Raw genomic sequence first — 23440 nt, forward strand, 5'->3', positions numbered from 1 at the left:
TAGAACTTTCAAAATGGTTGTCAAAAACTGGTTGACTTGTGACCTTAGTGTCTGATTGGAGCTGTAAATTATAAAACATGTTGGTTATTCTACAGTATAGATGATATCTATTGATGGTTTGTGATGGTAGTTTAATGGTTGACTGCTGTTTCATTGTTGGTCTGTAATCAGAAGAATATTGTTGTCTAATTCTAATATTTGAACATCATCCAGAGAGTTTTATATCTGACAAATACATGGCTTTATAAGTATTTGTACTGATATTGTTGGTTGCACAATATTCCATTTCTATAATATCAAAGCTGTTTGTCTTTCTTTTGCTTGAATATTTCAACAAGTGTGAGTTACAACAGAGAGTTTGTAATGTTCTTAATAATACCACAATATACCATAGATTTTGCAACTTAAGTAAAAAAAAGCTACTATATCTAATATTGTAGTGTTAAAATAAACAAGAGTTATATTCTGTACCAAAAAAGTCAATAGACATCCAGACATGAATTTTTTTTTTATCAATTTGAAAACAATTTTCAGTTTTAATTTAAACTTTCAAGGCAGAATTAAATTTTTATCTCATTTTTTCTGCAAATTGCCTGGTAATAATCAATTGTCATTAGAATGTTCATTAGTTAAAATTGATTTTGAAAATTTAAAACATAATGAAGTATAGAGATGAAATGGTGGTTATATCCATTAGATATAGTAGATAAGATATTCTAATCTTCTTAAATTAACTAAAGAGATAGTGTGATATATTGATCAAGATAGTTAGTACTCAGTTTCAGTATTGATCAGCAAATTTCTATCAAGGCTTACCTAGGTCATGAAGGTACTTCACTGTTCTGTGTTCTAGCTTTTTTCTATCAAGGCTTACCTAGGTCATGAAGGTACTTCACTGTTCTATGTTCTAGCCCCTAACATAAACCCTTCCTATACCTCTTCAATCAAGATGATCAAGATGGCCGTGGTCAGGTCAGGTCATTCAAATGTTTTGCTTTGGTATGGATGGAAACCTATTACACAAGAACAATCACCAGATGAAAATTTCTAAACATTATTTGTAGTAAATGCAGTAACTATCATTATCATTAACTGTTATGATGGCTTGGAAATCTTACAGATCAAAAGGATTTTTCTTACACACATCTATGAAATATATCATTTTTTTTTTTTTGATGAAATACTGATCTTGTAGATTTAGAGATATGAATATTTGATGGAATATTTCTCCCTAGTTTAACTCAAGTGTGATATCTTGATATATATCTTTTTATCATCATGATCATATATTCCAATCATCTTTAATTCTATGATCAATGACTCAGTATAATTCCTGTATGCTCCATAAATGTGTATCTCTGGATACATTTCAAGTTTGCTAATAATATATATTCTAGTGTGGATCATAGCTCTTTTCAGACTCAAATAGAAAAGTGCATGCAATGAGAACGTTTCCTAATGGTTGATAAGGAAAACAGATTTGTGGAAACTCATTTACCATCTATTATAATAGATTATAAGCCAGTGATAAGTTGGTGACAAGTGCCTAAGGCATCATAAGATCCTGGGGTAATTTTAGAGGCTGAGTTAAATATAAGCTTATTATTATAGATAATCAGATTAACAGCAGATTGTATTACCAATCTATATGCAGGTGTGTTTCTCTGGCAGTACTGAATAACATATAAGCCTATGCCTTTCTAAACATGTCCTTGGTCATGCATAGAAAGGAATATCTGAATAGTCAAAATATTTTTGATAAAACTTGACAAATTCACAGTGCTTTATTTGGAATTCACAAAAATAAGTAAAATTATGTAGATTCAACTAAAGTACCTAGTCTCTCTACCACATTTGATAATTACCTTTGGCAGTATTTATTAAACGACAGCTGAAGTCTATAGAATCAGCTGTAATAAATATGCTTAGGCCACACCAAATGGAACAATTGGTCTACGGGTTTTCAGCTGAAAAAATGGAGCGAGCGCGCAAATTTTTTTTATGTGTCAAAATACAAGCACCCGAGGTTGCATTAGTTAACAAAACAGGAAACAAATAAGATGAAAAAATATCTAGCCATATTATATGCACTATCCACTAAATAAAATTTTTGTCGTTTTTCAATGTAACATTCGTAATACATTGAGTTCTCAAACAAAAAAACCTTATTTGAATCGGTAAAAGAACGGGCTCGGGTCAGGCGCAAGTAAGCTCGGGTGAGTAACGAACGTGCAACTTATATGGGAGATAACTAATTTTTAGCATATTCGATTTACCAGACTCAATCGACTTGGGTACTTGCTTTGTTACGACAGAAATTGTGTTTGTTTGTTTAAATTTGATATTTTAAAAGCAGATGATAAATTTATGAATTTCTCAAGCATTAAAATTAAAATAGCCAGATTTGATTAATTTCAAAAATGATCTCTATCTCCATCAGTCATTGTGTAATATTTGTCGCAATGCGTTGTGATATTGTGATTGTAACTTTGCTATTAGTATTTATAAGACAAAAATATAGTCCATGCTATAGAATCTTTTAGGGAAAATTGATCATAAAAATGATGACATGACTATTTTGTTCAACAGGACTAGGTTTAGGGTGGGCGATTTGACTTGTTAATCCATGTGAGAGGAAACATCATAAAATAACATGGTAGGTAGCGGCGATTGTTTTTATTATTCAAAAAAAAAAAAAAAAATTTTTTTTTGCATTATTTACGTGCGGCGAATCTGTTGACCAATCAATCCATTTGGTGTGGCCTTACAGTAAGAATGTAAAATCATGTCAGTACTGTGAACCAACAACACTCTAGCTAAATCATTCAGATAGACTTCCAGTGTCAATGAGGAAGGAAGGTGGTGCTAAGACAATGAGATATTGATCTAGAAAAAGCATTTCTTACATTCATTACATTGTTACCATAACAATAAAGGGGATTAGTGTTGATATATCATTAGACTAATGGATAGGTGATCATCTGATGGTCGTTGGGCATTATACTGACCAGTTCCTGACTGGTACTAATATATCAGCATAATCTCTTTACCCTCTTGATTCCAGTGCTTTAGAGATTCTTTATTTTATTGCCTTCACGCTTTTAGTCCCCTAGATATTTGAATTTTGGATATATATTAGCATTAATCTCTTAATTCTTGTGATGCCAGCACGCTTGCAATCCTTACATTAACTTTTTAATAACCATATTTGGTTTCATTACTAAAAAATCAATGTAGGGATTGCACATTGCCTTGTCTTGTTTTGAATGAATATATATTATTGTTAAAGGTTATTAGGATTTAAAACTTGATATAGGAAATGAACTTAAAAACCATTAACCCATAATATTAACAATAGCTGAAATCTTGCTGCTGTCCAATTCCTCATCAAATTGTAGAATATTTTTAATCTAAGAATATTGTTACTGTCAGGTTCGTTCCCATCTTTTTACTTCCTCTACCATGAGGAATTGGTTATTTATAGAAGCAGTAGCTAGAAGCTTCTGTTTTACACTTTGAGTAAAGGTTATTCACATGTTTAAATGGCCTAAATGGTTGTTGAAACCCATTTAGAACTTTAATTATTGACAATAGAACCGACCATTTTGGTGCCATGGTTGTCAACTTGGCATCTTGTTTTATATTTCTGTATAACCAAAACAGCTCAACATTCATTTGGATAATTTCATCATTTTAATTCTAAAACAGTTACTTCATATCATAATTTGTAGATCAGTAAAAACATCACATGTGAAGTTAATGTTGTAGAAAATCTGAAAATATCAGCCTTCAAATCAATAGTAGAAATTCTCTGTAAATGAAAGATGTCTGTACTGCTATATCCCACTTTCCATAGAGAGTACAGTTAGTTTAAAATGATAATTTATCAAGGGGTTTAATTTGGAAAGTATATGATATCAGAGAAGGATATCAATATAATAGATGATGATAATCACTTTCTGATGATGATTAATGATATTGTTTAAGTCTAGAAATATAAAGAATAACAGTTAGAAATATTATTACCATCTATAACACCATCTCTAAATCTCAATTTCTTTTTCTCCAGATTATTATCATTTCTTTATCATATCTCATAATGGACTCAGAATAAAATATTTTTTTATCAATTGGTCTAAATTATTTTCCTTTTATCTCATTATTTTAATATCTTGGAGAAATTCAAAGAAAGCAGAAGGTAAAGCTTTTGAGAAAAAGTCAGGAAATGTTTGTCTGAGAGCATTTGGATTAATTTTAGAAAAGTAGCATCTAAAGTCTCTGGTTTACTAAAAACCTGAAATATGCTGCATTTTGAATATTTTTCCCAGCAATGTTAAACCGCAAAAGCAGTCGTCAAGGCATCATTTCTTGTGTTTAAGGACATTTGACCCAAGGCTATCTGACCATTGTCCAGCTAAAGCATGTTGGTGATATCTGTGGTATAAACTATGTAGGCATACCTGTTTCATGTAAAAACAACAAACTTTATGAATTCCCTACACCTTTCACCTGGGATATTTATGTTCTGGAGACCTGTTCAATCTTTAAACTGACAGTTTATAGGGGGCAGGGACAAGAAAACGCTGTCTTTATTATTGTTTAAAGTTTAAAGAGAGATGTATTGTCCACGTTAAACCTTGAACTGTGGTCACCTTGTAATATAAAGGCTAGTTATTTGGGTGTCAGAGTAATGATTAGTATAATATTGAAGGTTTCTTAGCAAACCTTTTAATATACTCTATTATTATAATAATAACCACAGGAAATTGATGTCTGGAATTTGCCTACCTAGCCAACCACGCCTTTGTCTGATTTATCTGACATTACAAAATGTTCACAATCTTGTTCATAAATGGTGATAGGTCACATTTGGTATAGATTGGAATCTTGGTAACCCTTCTTAAAGAAGTGTCAGAGCTAATGACTTGAGAGAATCTGGATCTGAATAATATGTAAAAAGGTTTGTGTGATACTTGCTTGATAGAATTTGTTGATATTTCTCTCCTTTGCATTAACAGTGATACACATCTTGTACACAACAATCTGTTCATCTCCATTGTTATTCACGTTCTCTGGTTGTCCAGATTGGCATGTTGGCAAATCATTCCCACCCATCAAGACATGCTCTTAACAACCATTATCTATGCTTATCACTGTAGTATCTTAAAGTAGTTGCTTGATGTATCATGTCAGTGTATTGATGTCTTTACTTTCTAAATTGAAAGCAATCTCTTGATAATCTATCTCCAACTTGGTATTAAAACAAATTTCTAGGTTATTATTTTATGAAAACTTGTACCCAGACTCTAATGTGGTTAACAGTTTCATCCTTTTTTTTCACAATACTAGTGACTTAAGCTAGACCTGAAACCAATTCAACAATTCCCTTTAACAAGAGCACACACAAGTAGCAATGAGTCTAATGAGGTGCATCAAAGAAGAATGTAAAACATTTATAAAATAGTATACAAGCTACCATAGCATAAACCTTTTTACCCCATATCAATCTAATGAATAAAATAGTGTGATTATGACACATAGTGTCAATTCAATGTATAATGAAAACATGTACAATTTAATTATATAAAAGTAAAAGAGTCTGTCAGACTGTAGAACAACTACTGATGGCATCAAATAACTACTTCCAGTACCAGTATCAATATATTAAACAGTAAATGTCAATGCATTGTTGACTAATGTTCAAATTTTATATCCAATGACAAGAAGAGTGCATTGAACAAATTGTTATTGTTCTGTTGACATCATAATCCTGTCTGTAATTTTACTGACAGTTCTTCTTAAAGATAAAAAGCCATATTGAGACAATCTTCTGTGTTTCAATTAGTGCCATCTTGATTTAATTTCTTAAGAAAAGGATTGGATCAATTTTTACTGTTTTAAATAAAATATGTATAATATTTTGTGAAAGAGTTTTAAAAAGTCAATAGCTAATGTATTAGAAAGAAATTCACACATAGAAATGCCAAATTATTTGACCATCTTTTCCTAGTGCTTTCAAAAAGGGGTCGAAAGCAATGGTTAGAATGTTGAAGCATTGAAATGTCACATAGTTGTTACTGTAACATTATATTTGACAGTTGTCATGGTTAGTAATAAAGTAATGAAACATACTCATGTAAGCACTGGCTGAGGTAACAATACTATTATATGACTAGAATGATGACATGTTTACAAGCTGAACTGTTTCTATTACTCTAACAACTTACTGATGACTTAACAATAGCTAGTTGTAATACTGGTCTTACATCATGTTTTATTTACTAACAATAGTAACCTGGTTCACAACATTGAATCAGTATTAACACCAGTAGAAGATGTAGCTGTTAACAGACCCTCTCTACTCCTCCTTCTCATCAGTCTCTTTAAAACCTCATCAGTTATCTAAGGTGTTAAATTGTCATCTATGCTTCATTAGGTATTTAGTATAGATTTAGTTAAAGATTGTCTGGTCAACTTACTGTCAAAAAATGTATTTATTCAAATTAAACATAAAAAACAGTTAATGGATTGCTGTTCCCAATCAAGCTTAGTTTCGAGCTGCACTGCATAGAAACTTAACTACATTTCGTTTCATTAGTCAACCCTACACTGGACACAAAAACTTTTAAATGATTCAGGATAGCAACATACCTGTATTAATCATAATTTCATGATTTTGTTTGAATCTAGTTCCGTGGACAATTTGAATATTAGAAAGTTATTAGAATAATGAGTATATAATAATAGTTTGTCTAGGATATTGTCTACAAGTCTTGATAGTAATTAAAAACTTCCCATAACCTCTCTGACATATTAAATATTAATACTACAACATATTATTTCCTAATGTATCATAGTGTCTGGGACAACTTAAATTAGTTGTTCTATAAATAATTCAATCTAAACCTGTAGCTTAACCTATCCTAATGTTAACCAAATCTTTTCTATCTGATTCTTATTTCACAAACAACACAATCTGAAATTTTGAAAAACAAGAAATAGTCTCATTATATTAAACCACCTGAATGTGTTTATTCATGGTATATATTCAGAAAGTGTCAAAATAGAAACTAGATATACTCTGTTGTTTATTAGAGAAAATTTGATTCCAAATTGCCCTTAATTCTTCCTTCAGATTTATATACAGTTCACAGGCAGTTCTATTTTCTGCCTGATCCAGCGAAAATTCTTGGGGGTTTTTTTCACGAAAGGGAACAAAAACAATTTGGACAAAACTGTAGAAATGTTGTAGATGTATTTAGGTGTATATTTATGGGAAATTTCAAAGGGACATGGATGCTGGTCAATTCTGTATTTTGACATCTTATATGAATTTGTTTGTCCTGACCATGACAGCATATACTTAATAAGATTATTTCTGGTAAATGTGTTTGCACATTGTCTGTTTACCATGTCCTGATCATGACAGCATATAACTAATGAGATTATTTCTGGTATATTTTCAGGTGAAATGTGGGGTCTATATATTAAACAATGTATAGAATTGATGAAAGAAAAGACTGGTACAGGTATTAAACAAAAGGTAAGGTCATTGTAAGGGCTAGTGAGTACTGAATGGGTCATTATTTTCACCTCTTGAGCTACCGGTGACCCGTAAGATAGAATGGTTATCTGTAATTAAACATAGTGTCAATATCAACTGGATTTTCTATTTATTATTTATTAACATTCTTACACACAATTCTGTTTTCTACTCATTTTTCATGATTCACTTCACTCCATTTAACTTCTGATAAATCTGATTCGCTTTTTTAAAATTTTTATTCTATGGTCAATTTAACAATTAAGATACAGGATGTCTAGGAATGATATGAAAGATTAGTTTGAAGGATGATCCTGTCTATTGATTTTAAAATTTCCTCTATCATTGATAAAATGTTAATGTTATTGGGTATTGATTCATTATAAACGCAAGAGTGAGAAAGGTAAAGGTAAATATAGACCACACAGAACTTGACACCTGTATAACCTTTTATTACCTATTTCAAGTGTTTCTTTCCTATATTAAATGCACATGTCCATATTCTTCATCTTATAATATCTATATAATATAGAATACAATAGATTCCTGATAAATAATGCCACATTTGCTGCTTGATCCAAATTTGATGGCTCTTTATGAAGATGAGAAGAAGCATGGCAAAATCCTGGGAACAAATATATTTGAATAATGCTATTTGTTTTTTAAAAAAAAAAACAATGCAAGATGATTTTGTATCTGATTTGATTAAATTTTGTATGAAAAATTTACGAAATCAAGAACCTTTAATTTTTGTGAAGTTTTAAAATATTATTATCTTTAAACAAAAAGTAAATTACATTAGAAACTTCTGAATTTCCAGTAGTAGTGTATAAAACACTTCAGGATATGTTTCTCTTCTAAAATCATTTTAAATGATTGTTCTGATATTTTATTCATTAGCTAATTTGCAAATAAAAACTTGTAAGAAAATAATTAAGACTTAAAAACATGGTTGATGTATCACTTGTCAGGTTCTATTCTAAAAACAGGCATTTCATGTTGAAGTTTTCTATGAAAGAAAGGTAGGGTAAAACTTATTGATGACAAGTTCAGGTGTAAAGACATGTAGGTAAAAGACAGAAGATAAAAGTGTCCTACTGGAGCATGTTTTTACAGGTGATGAAGGATGAAAAGTATAAGTTAAAATGACAGGGTTGTCAAGTCTAGACAGATATTTTATACTATATAGTTAGTATTTATTATTATATATTATGATATTTACCATCATCTTAGATTTATTTCTTTTTTACCTGTCATGTTTCTTTCTTTCTCTCATATTTCATGGGAAAATTGTGAATTGTAGTATTTAATCTTAACCCTTTTTCTAAACCTCTTCTTAAATGAAAGTAAAAGATTTCTGTTTTCCTGTAAATTCTGAGTTGACATTATTATATACTACTTATAATAGCAATGTGTCTTGTAGAGATGTTTATATTGGCTACACCCATTTTGCAATTTTAATGAATCTTTGAAGTACATGTATGTGTTTATGCATTAGATACAAAGATTCTTAAATTCCTCTAAATCTTGTAAATTGTAGACTTTATTATTCTGTTTCTTGTTTCACTTTCTAGTTTTTTGCTCATTTCTTGCCTTCTGTCAAATAAATAAGAAATTAGTCGGGGTATGTGACAATGTTCAGGTCCCACCTTGAATCTTCCTTTCCACTTGTCCGATTTCATTAAACTATAGAAACAGAAATTATTATGCTAGGTCATTATTTCTCGAGCTTGAAGATAAATTAGCTCAGAGAACAAAAAACTCTCTGTTTCATTCATGAAGTTGACATTTTTTAGAATTTATTTTTCATGTCATTGTTATAAATTAACTGTCAAAAAAAATTAAAAACGTGGATTTTGAATTTAACTTCCTGTATATGGAAGAATAAATTGCTATCAGTTTTTTGTTCTAAATAAAGTGAAGTATGTTACAATATTTAGTTAGTTTAAGATGTGTGCTTTTATAAAGAATATAAAATAATTCTCAAGTCATTGTCAATGCTTTGGAAATCCAATATTCATTTTAGTTCATAATCTTGATTCTCATTTACATTTCATTGGCTTTTCATTTATCATATGATTGAGTTTAACATGTTCTATTTTTGCATATGTATGCAATTTATGATAGATATTATGCCAGGGGAGAAGTGCAAAATCACCAACTCTGCTTGCTTTTTCCAACAATCCAGGAATCGTTAATGTTCACAATCTGTAGCACATGACCATTGTGTCATGATTGTCAAAGATCATGAATAATGAGTGAAGGGATAGACTGAAGGTGACAATAGATGAATGATTGACAAGGAACAAGTTAAATTATCAATAAGTACTATGATTAATTATAATATAGGATATCAGAATGGTTATTTGATCAGATACCGGGTCTACTACAGGTTGAAAGGTGAAAGTTATCAAGGTTAGTGTGTACATCAACTAAATTCTCATTATGAAAGGAATTGTCTTCCTTGTCAGAGTTGATTTGTATCCAAGAATTGGTCCAGGGACAGTTATATCAAGAGAGAAATTATAACCTTTTTCTACCATCAAAACAATGGTTGAATTTGGAACTCATCAGATTTTTAGACTACATTTCAACCAGAGTTAAAGTATGCCTATGGATATTTTATTTTCTCTCATTTTGGAAAACAGTCGACCAAGAGTGTTAGGTTACAGTAGGCCTTTGATTCAAAGTATGTCATTGTCATGTATTTGACAATCAGAATATGATGACAGTAGACTTCTGTATGTGATTACATGTAGTAAGGGCAAGTGGTCAGTGTTTGTCCACCACATCTGTCCGGTATTAAATGACAGGATTGATGGTTGATTTCTATTGTTTTGTATCAATCATGGTTGTTCGTGTGATTATTTGAAACATCTTGTTCATTATAGTAGGGAGATATTGTCTGGTATTGGTAGTCATGCTGAGAATGAATACCTTGACCTCTTCACATCAAATAATCATATAATCTCAGGTTTTCTAATCTCTAAAGATACAATCCCACGTAGAAATTATAACTTTGCTGCTCTGTTCAAAATTGTATTTGAGGTTAAGGCCTTTATACACCTTGCCAAAAACAAGATGCTTATAAAAGTGTTTGATACACAAAAAATGAAGCAGAGCTATTGTATATCAAGTATGATGGCAATAGCCATTTGTGATATAAAACTGTTTATTGACACTAGAAGATATGGTAGATGGTATGTAGATCTTTTGGGGCATTCCCATGTTTTGTAGATTTTGAACTTCATGAATACAATATGCAACAGTTAATTTAGAGACATGTATAGGGGTACTTTCCTTTAAATCAAACGAGCATGAAACTTGTTTAAGTGTGGCTATATTTCCGTTACCTGAGAGGATCAAGAGCTTTATTTACCTTTCAACACTAGAGATTGTTCAGAGTGAATGTGATAGTGACAGATTAAGCTTTATTCTAGTCCAGATGGTACTATTTAGAACACTTCTAATATTCTTAGATATCCTCTTCTAATCTCTTTGATCCGTCTAAAAACCATTGTTTTGGGATTTCCAGGTTAACTTTTGCTTGTCTTTTTGCCTTATAGACCGTTGATTATTTTGAATACTGAAAGCATAAAATTTGACTCCACTTTTTGTATTACACTGCAAATTTTAAAAACTTTTTCTAAAATAATGTTGATTTTATTGTGTGGTCATTTTCTAATTTGACAACTCAATCAAATAACAGTTATATTAGTTGTTACATTTTGACATGTGGTACCCTTTTATTGATATACAGTAACCATCAGTTTTAAAACTAATGTTTTGACAACTTAGTACTTTAAAGGTGTAAATGCTATAGATGATATATTTGTTATAACTAATGATAATTGCAGGTGTCAAATTTAGTAGGTGTTAGATCTTTAACACCTCGATTCTACGGATTCTAGCATAACTACATAAAGATACTCTCCTTAACACCTACTTAACATTCACTGTATATAATATAAATTGAATCAGGAACTAATATTTGTGTATGTTTACTATTAAATAGTCAATCATTGTGTGAGATGATGTTATGAGATGTCTATTTTAAATGTTTACATTTAAATAATTGATAATGAGACTGTATTTTGATTTCTTTTGTAGTTTTTTTGTATAATTTGTCTAATTTCTGCCTTTTCTAAAATCCAAAATACAAGAGTTACATTTTTTATATGCCCCCATGGGGAGGGTATATTCACTTCACCCATGTCCGTCCACAGTTGCTTGTTAACACTCTAGAAGACACAATTTTTGACAGATTTTGACGAAACTTGATATGAGTGTTTGTAATCATGGATGAACCCTATTGAAAATCAGAAAAATCAAAAAATAGTATGAGTTATGCCCTTGTTCTTGAAATCCTCCTAAACACTTTAAAATGAATAATTCTTGAAGGATTTTGATGAAACTTAATGTGAGAGTAATTGTTATCACCCAAGGATAAAGTCTTTTGAAAATCAGAAGAATCGAAAAATATTTAGTATGAGTTATTGACTTTATGTTTAGCTCATAAATACTCAAGAAGGCACAATTCTTGATGGATTTTGACAAAACTTGGTTCTTGTAATCACCCATGAATAAATGCTATTGAAAAATAAAAAATTTTAAGTATGAATAATTGCCCTTGTTCTTGAAATAGCATTCAATTTGAAACTGGTAATGTAAGTTAGTAATAACACAAGGATGATCCCTATTGAAAATCAGATAAATCGAAATAATATTTAGTATGAGTTATAGCCCTTGTTCTTGAAAACGTGTTCAATATTTAAGCTCATAAACATTATTGAAGGCACAATTCTCAATGGATTTTGAAGAAACTTTGTGGGAGTGTTTGCAAACACCCAACGATGAATCCTATATAATATCATACAGCGTTTGTTTTTACCTTGGGATGTGCCCTATCAAAAATTGAAAAATATTTAATGAGCAATTTTTACCCTTGTATATTAATTAGCTTGATTAAAATTAGAAAAGTAAGAACTTGACACAATAATTGTTTGCATTCTTATTGATGTATATAGTTTAATTGAAATGAAGACATAAAATGTGGAACTATTCATTGCAATATTATCAGATTTCTTGAAACACTGTCAGTATTTGTTACAACCTGGTAAGTTCTGGTATAAGAATAATGGTCAGCTCTTGTGTAAGGATTATTTTATCTTTGTTGTAAATTTAACCATGTGTGCCCCAGACATTGAAATCTACCTACAATATGTGAAATTCAGTGAAGAATATTTATTGTTAGAATATAAAAATAGTCAAATCTGTCTGTGAATGTTGATCTATTTATTGTTATTATTTATATATTTGATTGTTTTCAATAAACTTAGTTGAGAGTATAGTAAAATGTTGTATTTGTCTAACCTATGATATATCTTCAGGCTGTTGTTATAGCTTATTTCTCTCTAAATATCTGCATGTCTTGTCTCTTAATTTCTTTTTTATCTCCAAGCTTGAAGAGTAAAGGAAATGAGGCAAAAATAGTTGATAATCTCTTATCTTTTGAAATAGTATATTAAATGAATGATTTAGATTTATACTGGCCTTTATGTGAATTTTATTTGTTTATTAAAGAAATATGTAGAGATAAACATTGTTTTGATGTATCTTGTCATGCCCATGAATTGAGAATTATTCTTTGCACCTGATTAACTTTTGAAAATTTGTAAGAAAACTGCCATTATTTCTTTTTTCTAAGAATGATCCAGCTGATCTTGATTGTTCTATTATCATGGTCAATCAATTTGTGATTTTAATTCTCATTTCCCTATACACACAAATTCTTTTCATAAGTCATCAAAAGATTTCACTTTTAGACATTAGATGTAAACTGAATTGATGTCAATTTCATGGGCGCAGATCCTGTAAAAAGTTTTGATATGAATTTGTTTGTCTTAATAGACTATTATTGTTCATGATTGATTTTGTATTTTTCAGAGAATAGAAAAGGTATTGAATGTATTCAATGATGGTTCTAAAAGACAATTACTAACAGAAGAACTATATATACAGTGGGTAAGTATTTAATGTGTACTTCATTGTGTCCAGTCACAGGATGGTTTTTTTTTTACCTGCATTTTATTATCTGAATTGGTATGGTTGAATTTTAGCTTTCCAGGGGCACTATTAGTGAATGTGCAGCTGTCTCTCTGTGCCAACTGTATACATAAGCATTGATATTGTAAAAGACCATATATTACACCCACTATTTTGTTTCTATGGTTACTTTTCACCAGCATTCCTTAAATTTTTTTATTTGTAAATTAGAAAGCAATGTAAAAAGTATGAATTTGAACCTAAGATTATTCCTGGTAATGTTTAGAAAATAATAGAAGACTTTCACCCATTGAAATTTACTGAAAAGCAATTATTTTCTATCTATTTCAAGATATTTTTTGTTTAGAGAAAGATTATGATTATTGATCAATTTAAGACAATAAGATCTATACTATTGTTTTAGTCTATTCACTATGTTTTAAACCTTATCAATATTTTATTCAAACTTCCTTTATATCTTACACAAATAGACCAATGGAGTTCATTAATTTTTTTTTTGAATCTCTTTGAAAAATAATGGAAATTCTTTCCTGCATCAAAATCTGATTTATCTTTGGAGTTGAAGAGATATTCAATAAAGACATGCAGAATGTAAAAGATATTTTTTAGATATTTAATTAATATATACATGTACTCTAAATATGTATTTATTATGCAAGTTAAATATTATTATTTACCAAGTTTTAGGCAAGGTTAATTTTTTTGAAATAAATGCCCATTCTTAGCCTCTTGCCAACAGTTAAGTAATAATTCTTGCATTAATAAGGTAAAGATTTGTAAGATCTTTAATAAAAAATATCATAATTTTGTAATTAATCCTAACACATATGTGCAAGAGAGAGCATAGTGGTACATTTCAGACTGCATCTTTTCCTTCCTTGCGAAATGCATGTCTGAAATGTCATAGTATCTCCAAGTGTCCTAAAATATATTATCTTGATTGTTTATTGTGAAAACGTGAACAGCATATAATCGTTTGATTTTCTGTTTTCCAATATTCTGTATATTGACATTGATGTCTGAGCCTTTTAGTTATCAAAATGAAAATAAAACCGTTCAACTGTGCTAGTCATTTCCTTAAACTGTGTGAAATCAACACAGGAATCTGATTGGAATTAATTGATCTTTCCAATTGCTTTGAGCTCAACTTTCCACTTACTGTATCAGTGCATGTCAAATGAGCCAAGACCTTCCTCATATCAGAGGGCTATTGTTGATTTGGCCAATTTATCAAATTATACTTTGTTTGGGGTCTTCTAATTAAAATAAGCCATACTTGATCATCATATTCTTCACATGGTTAAAATTTTGTTTCAACAGAAATGCTTAATTACCCATTAGAAACACCAAGTACCATGTCTATCCTATACAACTGTGTTTTGCTTTATACTTTATTATAACAAATATGCTGCAAAAATAACCCTTGAAAAAGATTCTGGACCTTTCTAGTAGTGATCTGACTACAACTAGACTAGTGGCTGAAGAGGAACTGAAATGATGAGAAAAGGTTGCTTATAGATACTCGTTTACCCCAACTCAAATTGGAACCTCCATCCAGCATATGTATGACATAACCTGTGGACAGAGTTATAGCCCACTCCCTAGTCAGGAAGAGCATCAAATCATTCTCAATATTTTTAGTCAATGTAAAAGTATATTACTTAAATTTTCAGATTGATATTTTGGTGAATGTTGGTTTATTAAAGAAAGCTGAAGAGACTGGATGTGAGAGTGTAAAGAATTATTGTACCAGTGTAAAATTATGGAAGAAGAGATTGTTATTAGCCGTACAGACTGGAAAACTAGAAGATGATATTCTGAAATTATTTAATTCTGCCAAGAAAGTGGTGAATGAAAAGGTTTGTTTTAATGAAAATTTCATGTATTTGAAGCACCCCAATTATAGCTAAATCATTTCTTATTTCAGACTTAAAGTACATGTATTACAGGTTAGTGTGGTTTAAAAGGTGACAGACAAAAAAATTCATATCAGTGTTCTTAAAAAAATTAACATGGATACTTTACATTTTAAAACTGTTCATATTATCATAAACAAACAGTTATTAGAGGGATTTTTCCCATTACATGAATATTGTCTTTAGTACTATTTGAATGATTATTTGAACTAAATGATTCTGTAGACTTAAGAGTGTTCATGAATTCATTAAGAATGGGCTGTCAATACTTCATACATTAAGAGTTCAATATAAGAGTAATAATTCTTGTAAAATAAATATTCTGTATAATAAAGTGGAAGTAGAAGTAAAAATGATATTGACTATAGAAGGAGTTATTCTATAGACTTTAGGGTTAAAGTACCGGTTCAATGGGCCATAGATCACAATTATTAACAATATCCCTCTTATTTCTCTTCTGTATTAGTGTGTAATAACCTAATCTTATATTACTATATCTCACCCACTATAAAATCCTATTTATCTCTTTCCGCTTGTTTACTTCATCAGATTTATTGTTGCTATGAAGAGAATAATTTGCTGCTCTATTTGATTTGTCAACAGACTAGCATAAATACAACAATCAAATAAACTCATTTCATTGGCTCTAATTGTTACATTCGATTTTCCGAAATAATTATACATTTTGTTATAGATTATAATGAGAAGTTCTGATCTTTTGTGTGAACTTTATTAAGTTTCTACTCTCAGATTATGGAAAGTCATTGTGATAAATAGGTAAAATGGTTACCTTGTTCCCAAGAGACATATTAATAATAATGATTTTTTTTGTGACACTTTTTATGATTATCCAATGAGTCAACATTTGCCAAATGAGTGTCTGATCATTAATTTTTTGCAGACTTTGATTATTTTTTCTTTTGTCATATACCTTTATTCTTCTTTCTATGTGTTTCTTTATATTTTACTGATTTCTGTACTGACATGGATGGTGTGTCATTTAACATCTATGACATCAAATTGCCATAGCTTTTCAGATCATTTTCTCTCTCTGATTGTAGAGAATTTAAGACAACCAATTTCTAATGCCTGGATAGTTTTTCTGACGTTAATGGTTGATTTGTCAAATTCATGGAAGGTTAAAGACTTTTATTATTTACTGACATATTGTGAAAAATTTATTTAGCTGATTGATAAGGCTATTATCAAATTTTGTCTTTAATTTTAAACTGGGCATAGATTTATGTCAATAAGTAAGGAGATTATTGGGTGCTCTTTTTTACTGAAAAATGCCTGTCATAATACAGTTTTTTTTTTATATGATTAAATGACAAATCTGACATTTTGATGTTGACACCTGACTTATTGCCAATAAGTTATTTACTGTTGATATCCCTTTTATTATATTTTCTTATATCTATCTTCTTTCATAAACTCTGCTTGGTTGTATCTATAAAAAATATGAAAATTAATAAAATATTTCATGAGAGGTTTAACTATGTCAATAATGATCTGATTGGTTCAATATTATTGCAGACAGAATAGTTTGACTTTAAATATGACGATAAACAAAGTTCCTTAGACAGTTTTTCACTTCTTTCTCTAAAACATTTTCAGTAATATAAAACATTTTAATTGATATCTTCACAAATAAAATGCAGTGTTTTATATTCATATTTAAGGTTTATACATTCAAACTTCTTCCTATTTTAGATTAGGTATTTTATATCAAAATATTTGATACCATCATATCAAGAGAAATGTTGCAAATAACATTTGGTTTAATTCTTTCTACTTTGGTTCTTGACAAACTTTGACATTCAGTTTGCAACCTTTACTATATTTTTTTAGAACCTATGACAGGGATTGTTAATAATCTTAATATTTTTTATTAAACTGCTTACACCCTTCACTAACTTTAATAAAAACTTTCTTTTGTAAATAGTGAATATATTGATTTAGATTAAGACGTATTCAATGAGGGATTACCGTCAGTACTTAAAACTTGATTGAGACCACCACGATTCATTCACATTTTCAGTCCTTTTACTACATTTACCAATCATTTGTCAGAGCCATAATACTTTTCTTATGTAAATAGGCATTAATAAAGATTCTTCTAAAGGTACTATTTAGTACGTGCTGTATTCAATATATCCACACAATAGTCATAGACACATTTTGGACAGTCATATGATTTAGTACTTAGATCTGTTGGTAGACATGAACTTTAGTAGGGGGTGGATCCAAACTACTAAGTGAACATTTTCATCTCAATAAGGGAAGAATAGATAATTGGGATGTTTCACTTTCAGTAATGTATTATGATCAAGGTTGTAGAAATGGGCGTCTGTCCACAATTGCTCGTAAACACTCTACAAGACACAATTCTTGACAGATTTTGACAAAACTTGGTGTGAGTGTTTGTAATCGCCAAGGATGAACCCTAATGAAAATCAGAAGAATCGAAAAGTATTAAGTATTAGTTATTGCCCTTGTTCTTGAAAATGGGTTCAATTTTTAGCTCGTAAACACTCTAGAAGGGACAATTTTTGACGGATTTTGACAAAACTTGGTGTGAGTGTTCGTAATCACCTACAGATGAACCCTATTGAAAATCAGAAGAATCAAAAAATATTGAGTATGAGTTATTTCCCTTGTTACTGAAAACACGTTCAGTATTTAGGTAGTAAACACTCTTAGAAGGCACAATTTTCGATGAATTTTGACAAATTTTGGCATGAGTGTTTGTTATCACCCAAGGATAAAGCCTATTGAAATTAGAAGAATCGAAAAATATTTAGTAGAATATGGGCAATAACTCATACTCAATATTATTCAGTATCGCCCTAAAGAGTTCAAAAGAAGTCTATGACTGAAGGTTGAATATTTCATACTGGTGATTGTTACTGTACTGCTAAATATTTTTATTCAAAATCAAAGCTGCCAGTGGGCGTATATTACCTTGTCTGGCAAGCTATCTTTTAATTTTATTTCAGTAAATTGATATGGAAATTCTAACCTTTTATATGATCTTTAATACCTTATCATTAGTAATGTTAAGTGAGCACAGGTCAGAAGGTCACAATATATTAAATTGTATTAATTATATTCTACTGTCTAATCATAATTATAGTTATTCTCTTTCTTAATGTATTGAAACTTGCACATGTAATCAGTGATCAGGTTAATTGTCTTAAAATAAATCAACAAGTGTGTAAAATTTGATCATTTGATTGGAAACAGGAATCCCTTTTAATTATAGGTCATTGTGGGTTGCAATGGTCAGAACCTGATGTCTGCTTAAAATAGGCAATCTAAACATTTAACCACAGTTTGGATCCTCACATTGACAATCTGAAATTTGTGCAAACGTTTAAGAGGGATGTGATCCTAAATCAAAAACTTAAAGAAAAAGTTATTAGTGTTAATTTCTACATATAAGCAAATGATTGCCTTTGTCAGTTGCCCACTGTGGTTTGAGGCTCAATTTAATTTTAGTTTTACAATTAGTTTTCATCTTATCCCCAGACTATAAACATAGAGTCAATGTATCTGTCTACTTTCTAAAATTCCTCTCTCTTTCATCTCTAATCTGTAGTAGAAAAGCTTAGAAATAAAATAAAAACATGACATTTCATGAAGAAGTAGAATTTGTCTGATGGTTGAAGAATATTAATTTAATTTATCTCTATAGACATCACCTCATTTTCATAAATCACTGGAAATAAAAATCTATTTAAGTCTTCATCGATTTGGTCAGAATTGGTTACAAAATCTAGTTATGATTGACCAAGTATTTCAGAGAATTGACTTTATTTTGAATTTTTTGTGATTTGATAAACTTACCATTAATAGTAAAGTGTGCTACACATACCTATATAAATATATTCAATGCACAAAACTAGCTCAGAAAGAATGCAAATATGAATTTTTGTATTTCAGAGTGGTAAAATAATATTCAATCTATTTAGGGCTATAATAGAATTGCAAACTAAATAGTGCTTCAATAGGTGAATGATCTGCACAATGAAAGTATTCCGTAGGCAACATATACTCCAATAATTTGTTCCATTAGCAAGTTTGATGAAATAGTGTGAATGATGATACCATGTTACAGTGATAACTTGAACAAGCGAGGTCAGGACAACCAAATAATGATTTCTTTAGAGATTAAACCGATCTGACAAGATTTTTACTATTTCATCATGTTTAACCATAGACAAGAATTCACTTGGTCTATTTGTTACAATCAGAAGAAAACATTCCAGTAAGAATACAGCTTGAAGTTTTCTATTCGTTAGTCACAACTTCTATTGTGGAGCATCAGAGTTGATAAACATTGAGTGATGCTCTACACAATCTTGCTCTTTCTGTCTGACCATGGTGTGTACATGTCATTATTTACTAAATAAATTTTCACATCATCTAATCAAATATAAGCTTGATTCTCTGACTGATTTTTGAGGTTTCTCTCCTTCATGAGTCTAAAGACAATCACAATGTTAAGAATGACTGATTATTGATGTTTAGAGTAAATTTACTTGAGAAAGTTTTACGAGAATTTCACACTTTCTTGTTAATTAAACATAGATTTTATCTTGGCCAATGTACACAGTCAATTTTCTCTTGCATATATGCCTTGAAATAAATTCTTAGTGATAATGCATTGCATTCACCTAAATCGCCCTGAATAATTCTATGGTTTCCTCTTTTTATACAGGCAAGGTAACCACTTGTTATTCATTAAAGTATACATACATGCAATGGTCTTTACAAAGAAATGATGCTTAAAGTTATATTATGTGCAGAAATCAGATGAAAATATACTTGTGTTTCTTTTACTTTTCTCTTCGGCCAACATTGTTAAAAGAGTGTTGCTAAATTCTACATACAAGTGATGGCTATTAAATATAATATTGTATCAGTTGGTATTGTTGATAGTGACTACTGTTGTATGGTACTTTCCGCTATTTACTAAATTACTGCACAGTACATGGTGAACTTCGAGACACAACAAAACAGTTGGTGGACTTGAAGTGTCAACTTTAATATTTCCTTCTTTGTGAGATTAAATCAACATCTTTATTAGACCTGTCCATATAAACCAGGGTATTGGTTACTTAGTTACTATTGTGAACTTTAAAAAGTCACGTTTGAGTAACATTTCTACCTTGTAGAATAATGTATAGAAGACAGTGTCTGATCAAATCATCATGACATAACAAAGAGACTTGTGAACACTCTTATTAAAGATACAGTCCCACTTGAGCAAAGTTGGATCAAAAACTCTTCTCTGATGTAGATACTCTAATAGTATTGAAAATGAAAATAGATATGAGAAACAAATCAAGCATAATTAGTTTTACCCTATTTCTACATCCCAATTAAGTAAAGATGAAGTGATACTTTAAGTTGCTGGAATTAATATAGATCAGTGCATGGACTGTTTTTTTTTTTCAAGTTGTCTACAAGCATATTATAAGCCTATTATTAAAAGTACAGGTTTAAATGTAAATGCTTGTAATCTATAGTAATATTAAGGGGTACCAAGTTATTAATGATCTCCTGTGGTTTAATGATAAGTTTGTGGTAACAAATAAGTGTTATTGTTAAAGTCTCTTGAAGGTTACTGACTGTTGATATTTAAAGAATATTTCTATTTAACTAACTGTGCAATTTTTGTCTTAAACATTCCTTAAACATTTCTAAAGATGAATTCACTTTTAATCTCATTTTAATATTTGTACAAATTCAATTACAAAAAAATTTTCACTAAATCATTTGCTAAAGATAAGTTTATAATCTGAGTTTTCTCACTGAGAAATCTAACCATTAGAGTGATTTTGATTATGTGTTATATTTATGGAAACATTCTGATGGTCTTCTCTACGTGTGGTAACAATATTCACTATAATATTTATAGGTACTGAGTACATTTCTTTCATTGTCATCACAACTAAAAACATAGTCAACAATTTGTAACCTTTAGGTCTTCTAAAATCAACTGACCTTCTCATTTCACCTTGCTGTCTGATTTTATTATCATAAATTAAAGGGACATAATTTTCTGCCTGGATATTAGATACCAGGTTAGGGACTTGTACTCACTTATTGGAGCACTAATGTTTTTATTTTTATACGCCCACATGAAATGGGGGGTGTATATTGCCGTCACCTCATTCCGTCAGTCCGTCCGTCCACTATTGCTCGTAAACACTCTACAAGGCACAATTCTTGACTGATTTCGACGAAACTTGGTATGGTTGTTTGTAATCACTCAAGGATGAACCCTATTGAAAATGAGACGAATCGAAAAATATTTACTATGAGTTATTGCCCTTGTTCTTGAAATGCTCGTAAACACTCTAGAAGGTGCAATTCATGACAGATTTTTATGAAACTTGGTATGAGTGTTCGTAATCACCCAAGGATAAACCCTATCGCAAAACAGAAAAATTGAAAAATATTTAGTATGAGTTTTTGCCCTTGTTCTTGAAGACGCGTTAAAATTTTAGCTTGTAAACACTCTAGAAGGAACAATTCTTGACGGATTTTTACGAAACTTGGCATGAGTGTTTGGTTATCACCCAAGGATAAACCCTATTGAAAATCAGAAGAATCTAAAAAATATTTAGTAGTAATTATTGCCCTTGCTATTGAAAACGCGTTCAATTTTTAGCACGTAATCACTTGGTGTGAATGTTCTTAATCACCCAAGGATGAACCCTATTGAAAATCAGAAGAATTGAAAAATATTTAGTATGAGTTATTGCCCTTGTTCTTGAAACCGCTTTCAAATTTAGCTCTTAAACACTAAAAGGCATGATTCTTTCTGGATTTTGACCAGAAAAAAAACCTTGTTTTATTATTCAGTCCTGAAGATTGAATATTTGCCTTCTAGAGTTTTCACAAGCTAAAGATTAAACATGTTTTCAAGAACTAGGGCAATAACTCATACTTAATATTATTCAGTATCGCCCTAAATAGTTCAAAAGAAGTGTATGACTGAAGGTTGAATATTTCATACTGGTGATTGTTACTGTACTGCTAAATATTTATGTTCAAAATCAAAGCTGCCAGTGGGCGTATATTACCTTGCCTGGCAAGCTATCTTAGAATGTAAATTCATTTCCTTCATGATCCCACTTTAGATATCATTTCTCATTTTACAGCTCCAAACCATCTCAAAGATGATATAGGTAGGTATAGGAGTATGATCCAAGATCTATTTTCAGACTTGTATTTTCATTGTTTTCTTATATTTACATTGATCTGTTATTCCTATTGTAAAGAAACGTACAAGTTTTACCCTACATGATCTATGAATAGAAGTAAAATGGGTGGCTTCAATTTGAACAGTGCAATTTAGACTTGTTTTATTGAAAGACAAGATCATTGTATTTTTTAAAATGTTTTATGTATCTGGAATTTTATGTAAATGTGTGTTTTTCTAGGTGTATATTGTTAAGCCTATTTTGATATGACATTTTTCAAGCTAGAGAATAAATGCATTAATAGACATTTGAAGTGTAATTTTGTGTACTAAACAGTATTTTATGTTGTATTGGCAATAGACTTTAAAAATTCATTAGTTACTGAATTAGTTTGAATTTAAATGTGAAATACTAATTCGATTTGAAAAAAAAACATTCTGATTGAAAAACATTCACTGCTAGCGAGGACTGATTGAAAATTGTGTACAAAAATCCAATCTAGCCATTATTTTAAATTTTAATGTCCACCCAATTTAATGTAATTCACTTTAAAAGGAAAGTTGAATGGAAGGATATAGGAAAGCCAGTCTCAAAGGTTAATTAAAGCTTAGGAGCAGGTGTTTGTTGATATGATATCATGATTATACTATAGTTATTTGTTACTGATATTTCTTATGTAATGTATGACTGTTATTGTA

The 23440-nt window shown here is 30.2% G+C and overlaps 1 protein-coding gene across 1 annotated transcript; it reads left to right on the top strand.

Annotated features, from left to right (window-relative positions):
* Positions 1–6060: 6060 nt before the first annotated feature.
* Positions 6061–15542, top strand: LOTGIDRAFT_166536 (hypothetical protein; the record flags this gene model as incomplete). The annotated part of the gene is made up of 5 exons (XM_009063610.1): positions 6061–6106; positions 7467–7543; positions 13490–13567; positions 15283–15468; positions 15537–15542. 5 exons carry the CDS (start codon positions 6061–6063, stop codon positions 15540–15542), a joined length of 393 nt encoding a protein of 130 aa, XP_009061858.1.
* Positions 15543–23440: the final 7898 nt, after the last annotated feature.

The sequence above is a fragment of the Lottia gigantea genome, assembly GCF_000327385.1.
Source record: "Lottia gigantea unplaced genomic scaffold LOTGIsca_59, whole genome shotgun sequence".
In the NCBI taxonomy this organism is placed as follows: domain Eukaryota; kingdom Metazoa; phylum Mollusca; class Gastropoda; family Lottiidae; genus Lottia; species Lottia gigantea.